Here is a 6,847-nt window from a genome sequence, read left to right as displayed (position 1 = left end):
TATAGCTACAGCAAACGGGCTAACATGAAATTGAAGTTACTGTTTTTTCCAAGCAATATGGTGTATTTGGCACCAGCAGCCATCTAGACTGTAGAAAATGCCCTCACAAGGGACTGTAAGGATGCTGAATAATGGAGCAAACCATACCGACCGTGGGATGAGATCTCTCTGCGAATACACTTTGAATACTATTGGCCAGTGTGGTAAAGGATTGCAATGAACGGTAGACTTCAGATGGCTACTGTCACCTAAAAAAGCATTTTGCATAGAAGTGATGCAGTCCATGGTTTCACTGACTGCCAACTTCCACTATAACATTCAAGAGCACCCCTTGCAAGTTCAAAATACAAACAATAATACGAGAATTTTAAGGAAAACTCAGCTCAGAGTATATTATACCTTCACTTCCAAGAATAGCTAAACATTTTGAACTGCTAAAACTAAATTAATTCCACTCTATCATACGCTGGATTAAGATATGCATTGCAGCAAAAGCAGTCCATAGGATTATGGAATAGAAAAACTTGTGATTTAGTCATGATTAACATCATTGGACCATAATTGAGGGAAGAAAAAACATTGCCATACAATCCTCAAATTAGCAGGGTTAAAATTTTAAAAATAATCATCAATTCCAACAAAAAATATTTCAATAATTATTTTATTGCATTTCCTAAAGAAATGTCACCATACACAAACGCAGCTTCCACCCCAAAGGCAAGAGTTTGGTTGGATCAAATGCCATCAGTAAACAAGAACTTCCAAATAATAAAAATGCAGAGGACACAATAGTTAGTTGATGTAAAAAAGCAAAACAAATACTCGGAAAGATGTTTTTCATTTATAAAAATGAAATTTTATCCAGACTATCACCTCACAACTTCAAGTCCTAACAATGATTTTGTCTAACAGTTTCTCAGAAAACCTATTTTTGGTGTTGATATTGCCTTCACAAGGCTTGACTGTTGAAACTTCTCAGATGGCAATTCACAAATGCACCTGTTAAACATAGCATGCTTCTCAACGCCTTCAAAAAATTATGCACTTCGGCTCAGTTTTTCTTTTTAACCATGAGCAACATCCACATAACAAAACATAAATCAGTTCCTAATTTTGCATACAAACTTGGTACAGCTATACTCCAAAGCCAATTATTAGCCAAATGTCTCATTCTCTTGAATATCCCAACTTGCAATGGAAAACACCACAACATAAGAAAGAAGTCCAGTATCTATCTTTAATTGGTACCTATAGAGAGAGAAATACAAAATGGTGGGCAGTGGTAATGCTCAGGGGCCATTTAGGTATATATATATTTATTTATATATATATATTTATATAGTCAATATATGTATGTATGTATGTGTATGTGTCATTTCACCACTCCTCCCAATCCCAACATAGGAGAGTATGGCAAAAAACACTTTAAAGAGACTTGAAAATGCTTTCAGAAAAAAATGTATATTCTTGACAAGAAATGATTTACAAATGAACTATTAACACACACACACACACACGCGCACACACAGAGCAAACATACAAACTTGCATACACAAACCAAGCAGCAGTTTCACCCATTGGTTTATGCCATTTTGTAAATGAAAAGATATTCTTAAAATGCCTTGCCAAAATCTCAAATGTTTGTAACACAAAATCACATTTTCAATGATTACCATTTCGTCACCCAATAAATTCACCTCACTCAAAATCCTTTTTAACTGTCAGCCACCATTACAAACCAAACTGTTCATTCAGCATTTGCAGTTTATTTTGCATGAAGTTCTAAACATCCCAACATGACTGATAACCTTCCTCTTTTTATTTAATTTCTTCAGTTCACTGAAACACTACAGAGCAACAAAGGGGGAGCAGCCCCAAATTATCTAGAATCACATGAACAAGATGCATCACTATCTGCAATAGTAAGGGAAAGTTTTTTATTCATTTTGATCCTAACCTATCTTTCTTTTTTATAACAATGTGAATGTGAAGGAGTCTCATGCAGAACTCTTTTATTTTCTTGCATGGATTAAAAAAAAACACTTTGGCTCGCATCTAGAAGGGCAATAACACCACACTAATGGCACTATAGTTGCTCCAGTCACTCGAGATGATGATGTCGATGCAGTTCCATTAGTAAAGGTTTTCAATAGAGTTGCTAAGGCTGCAAACACAGAGCAAGTGCTGCACCGAAAAATTAATAGGGCATGGTGAATCAGAAGTAATTAATATTCTGAATTAGGATATTAACAAGAGGGGCAAAATTGGGAGGGATGGGGCACTTCTTGCATCGTCAGATTTTCACAGCATGGAGTGATGGAAGGGATACAAAGGAGAGCAAAAGGGATGAATGGGAAAGTGGTGGAGGGGAAGGTTGGGTAATGGCCGAGACTGGAAAATATCTGCACAAGAGGAACTGACCAGGAACACCCATGGTGGCGCAGTCTCTCTCTCGCTGTCTTCTTGACTTGCTCCCCACAATGAGTGATGATGTCTGACAAGGACCGTGTCACACGCCATAAACTGCTCCCGCCAGAACAGGAACAGTGTCTCTCCCAAATCAGCAAGCTAACACCGGTGCAACATTGTCTCTTAACAATATCACACTCAATGTATATGAAAAAAGTTTTAAAATCGTTTGCCTAAAAACATTTTTCATCATTCCGTTTTAAAACTGTTGCCTTGAGATGCTAACTCTTTCCATTCCCATTCACCCTGGTTGACAATCCCTTCTATTTTTCTCATCAGTTGTCCTGAGATATGTTGAATAACCACTGACAACCATCACACCACACTTTACGCTATTTCCCTCTGTGTGTGTGCGTGTGTGTTTTCTCCCTCTCACCCTTATATATGCACAGCCGACCCCTTCGCCAGAGTGCCCACTGAAAACCATACTGTGGTCAACAACTCCTCTACCGCGCCCAACCCTGCCTCTACAGTCTTCTCACTAACCCTTTCTCTCTTTTCACAACAACAAGCTTTTATTATTTGATCTTTTTGTGTTTTTTTTATTCTTTTATGCATTCAATTATTTTTTATCATACACTCCCTGACTTCAGCAAAACCTATCTGGGCTCCAGCTTGGAACGTATTCCATATGAAATGTTCCCACCATGGGCTTAGCATGCCACAAGAGGCAAGCCATTTTAATATTTTTTTTACATCTCTCCCGACAAAAAAGCAGGCAACCTCAAACACACGCACAAGCTTGTTCAATCAAACATACCATTAGAGGTGCATTCATTCATTCACACTCAAAATGTGACTCAGCAAAAAATGTGATTCTAAAAATTCTTCACATTATTTCCAACTCCCTCCCCCCAAAAATCTCTCCTCCTGCACAACTTTCACGATCCACCACACCCCACCAGACACAGCATTTTTATACATATTTTTATGCAGTGTATCAAAGAAAAAGGGTGCCATAGTCTTGTCATCACGGCATGGCCCAAATAGTACCGGCAGGCAGGCACACATCCACTCAAAAAAGATACAGAAGACACACCTATGGTGATTTTGCAATTGTGGCCCTGTGATGCACAAATGGGTAAAGGGGATGTTGTTGATTTCCCAAGCCACAATGTCCTATGGCCCGCAATAACCTTCCCTTCCTTCTCTTTCATCTAAGCTGCACCCTTCCCATTAAAACAAACCACTCTTGTGTCTTCCAGCTTTTGCTGCCCTCACCTCTGGCAGGAGAGCATACCCTCCATTCCTGTCAGAGCAATGGCAAAAATCCCAAAACAAGCTACGTCGTTTGACCAGGAGCCAACACAAACAAACAATGCATTATGTAGCTACCATCGCTTCTTCTATCACCAACCAACACCTCCCCTCGCTGTCTCTTTCCGGTAAATACTGAACAAAGTTGATTGTGCGCCCCGGCACCCCAGTGGACCAGTAAGAGTGCATACAGATTTTTCTTTTTCTTTTATTTTCTAGACCAGATTGTATTCCTTGAGATTAGACTGAAGAATTGTATCCTTCACAGCTGCAAACACAAACCTTATATTTTCAGTGTCTGCAAGGCAAAAAGACACCATATCACTAATGAATAGTCACAAGCAAAGTAATCAGTTGCACAAATGCTTCAATGAACTTGACAGTTATAAAAATTAAGCAGAAAAAATGGCTTTCATCAAAAATTATTACAGATTTTTAACATTAATTATGAGAAATTTCCATCTAAGTTTATGTACAATATTTCAACAAAGACTGAATGAAAATGCATTAAATTAAAATTTGACAAGTGACAATTTTGGAGTTGATCATAATTAAACCTTTAGCAACTGACTTACATGCATCATTAATGCACTCAATTATATGCCAAAGAGGCAACTGAGGAATGAAATGTTATATTATAAAAATTTCAATAGACAAATGAAAACAGCTAATCATACTGTCCTCCATACAAAAAAATAATGAAGAAAGATTAACAATTTCTATACTTACACCAGAATCAAGTCAGTAATCAACATGCATCCTATTAAAATCATTCCACCAAATTCAACTGTTCCAAGATCTAACATCACATTCACTCGACCCACAAGACAGAGAACAAAAAATGCTGAACAACATGCAAAATAACATTAACACACCACGTTTATGGTGAATAAAAATGGCAATCGTTCTCAATGACAATTTCAATGCTTTCGTCATAGAAACTAATAAATATAAAACAATGATTTGATGACAACATTAGAAAAGGGACAAGAATGCTAAAGCCAAAAATATTGAAACCTACAGGTCAATACATGTGTGCTGATGTCAGCAGTCGGGTGGCGGAAAGTTCTCAAAGATTTGCGACTGATCGGAAGTTGAAAATTCCCAGCATTCTGGGATTCGCATCCACTGATGAGTACAATGCAACTTTTTTTAACTACACTGAATAACTTGCTTGCTGGCCTGGAGAAAGTAACAGGCCCCCCTGAATGCATGAGATTCACATGCCATGGATAGGTGTGGGATGAGCTCTACCCTTACTTATCCAAACTAACCTCCGGGTTGAATCACTGAATGAGTGATGGGATAAAAGTTTGTAAAATGAAATTCAATTTCAAAAATAAAATTATACAGCAATAAAGTTAAAGATTCATGCAGCTGACAAAGCCTTATTGAACAGTTAGTTAATATTATCGTCCCTTCCTTTGTCCAATAATTCACCACACTCATTTCCATCACCAATACAGATGACTCAATGAGACTGCAATGCTTTCAATTTCTATCACAGATTTAAAAATGTCTTCCTAACAATTGTTTATCAGTCATAGATGCTTCACAAATATTTTTATTTTTTTCCATTGTAAGCACCCCATTAGTCATGAAAATTCAAAAATTTCACATGGTTGACATTGACAAAAATAAGATCTGTATAGTTATCACCAAAAATAATTTTTTATACGTTAAAATAGGCAGTTAGACTATAAAGTTATGTTTTCATTTCAATAATTAATTCAAAAGTCTGTTGTTTGAAATTTATCAATTACAGCTCAATTCAAAAAGCAAAAGCTTGGATTGAAAGAAGCAACAGAAAAGCCTCAGATACAGTCTCAAGGATAATTAAGAGATAAATATGTATTCAGATTTCCCATGCTGCTCAAAATAGAACATTCTAGGTGCCCATTCAGCAAGCCTTCTGATACACAAGGATAAACCAATAATTATCTCAAAATACAGTGAAAATTGAAATATGTTTTTCCATGTGTTTTCTCAATTTTTTCCATTCATGCAATGAAAAAATATCGAAGATCACCATTATATGTTGTTTCATTAGAAGTATGTTGGCTTATCCACCAATCAGTTCCTTAGCCAGTTTACCTTCACATCAACTTACTCCCACCTCCTGTCCCCAGTCCCTACCAATCTTTTTTAACCCTACCCCCTCAAAAAACGATAATAACAACAGTTTGGTCGGCAACTAAAAATATGCAAGAAAGCATGGAAAGGAAGTTCTTTGAGTTCCTTTCGGGAAATGCTGCATACGAGTCATTTTCCCTCTCAGTTTCGCTCCTCGCACAGGGAGCATTGTCAACAGAGAGAGCAATATCTGCTCTGAGTCACACTCTTTCCTTAAGTTCTCTAAGTTCCCTTGCTCAAGGCTGAGACATGGAGAGTTTTCACTCACTCTCTTGAGTGAAAACAGCTCCATGTCAATGGTCCCAGTTAGAAGAGCAAAACATTGAGCAATGATGACTCAGAAGCAGCATTTCCCAAAAAGAACACAAATAATTGTTTAAAAAAACTAATGCTTAATTGATAAAATACCAGAAAAAACCTCCATGGGAAGTAAGGCCAGAACTACAACAAAGAAAATAATGAATACCTAGTCATATTAGTCAATTACTCACTTTGGCATGCCCTCCATCACTACAGTTAATAAACACTTAATAGAAAAAGTGAAAATAACAACTGGTAGACACCAATCGTGAACAGACATACTAGCTAAACTCCAGGTAGAAGTCATGCCTACCATAAGAAACCACAGGAATGATAGATGTATGTAATTGAATAAAATCTTAAAAATGAATTAAAAAATACGCTTCTTGAAAGCAGATACGATTTTAAATAGCATGATTTCAGCTGTAGGCATCGAAATAATGAGCACTTAAGTCTTGTGTGCAAATCACAAAATCACAACAGTTATAATGGAAAAAGAACTCATTTTTCAGTGTGCTCCTGCATGGCACTGACTTTGGGGACCCATAACCCACAAACAAGTCATCTTATCATAACCAATGTAGAAAATCTGTTCGGTACACACCTTAACAGCAAATGGTATAAGTCCCAATAAAATCTATAGCAGAAAAATAGCCATTATCAACTTTGAAAAATGAGAGCATAACAG

At 37.0% G+C, this 6,847-nt stretch overlaps 1 protein-coding gene across 4 annotated transcripts in view; it reads right to left on the bottom strand.

Annotated features, from left to right (window-relative positions):
- Positions 1-643: 643 nt before the first annotated feature.
- LOC124168514 (guanine nucleotide-binding protein G(q) subunit alpha) overlaps positions 644-6,847 on the bottom strand; it is an 83,991-nt gene continuing 77,787 nt past the window's right edge. For all 4 annotated transcript variants that reach the window (XM_046546878.1, XM_046546885.1, XM_046546856.1 and 1 more), the window contains one exon: positions 644-4,024. In XM_046546878.1, the coding sequence (XP_046402834.1) occupies positions 3,942-4,024 (83 nt within the window). In that variant the 3' untranslated portion in view covers positions 644-3,941. The remainder of the gene's footprint in view (positions 4,025-6,847) is intronic.

The sequence above is a fragment of the Ischnura elegans genome, chromosome 1 (genome assembly GCF_921293095.1).
Source record: "Ischnura elegans chromosome 1, ioIscEleg1.1, whole genome shotgun sequence".
In the NCBI taxonomy this organism is placed as follows: Eukaryota; Metazoa; Arthropoda; class Insecta; order Odonata; family Coenagrionidae; genus Ischnura; species Ischnura elegans.
The sequence above is the reverse complement of the archived record's forward strand: the minus strand, read 5'-3'. Positions and strand labels throughout refer to the sequence as shown.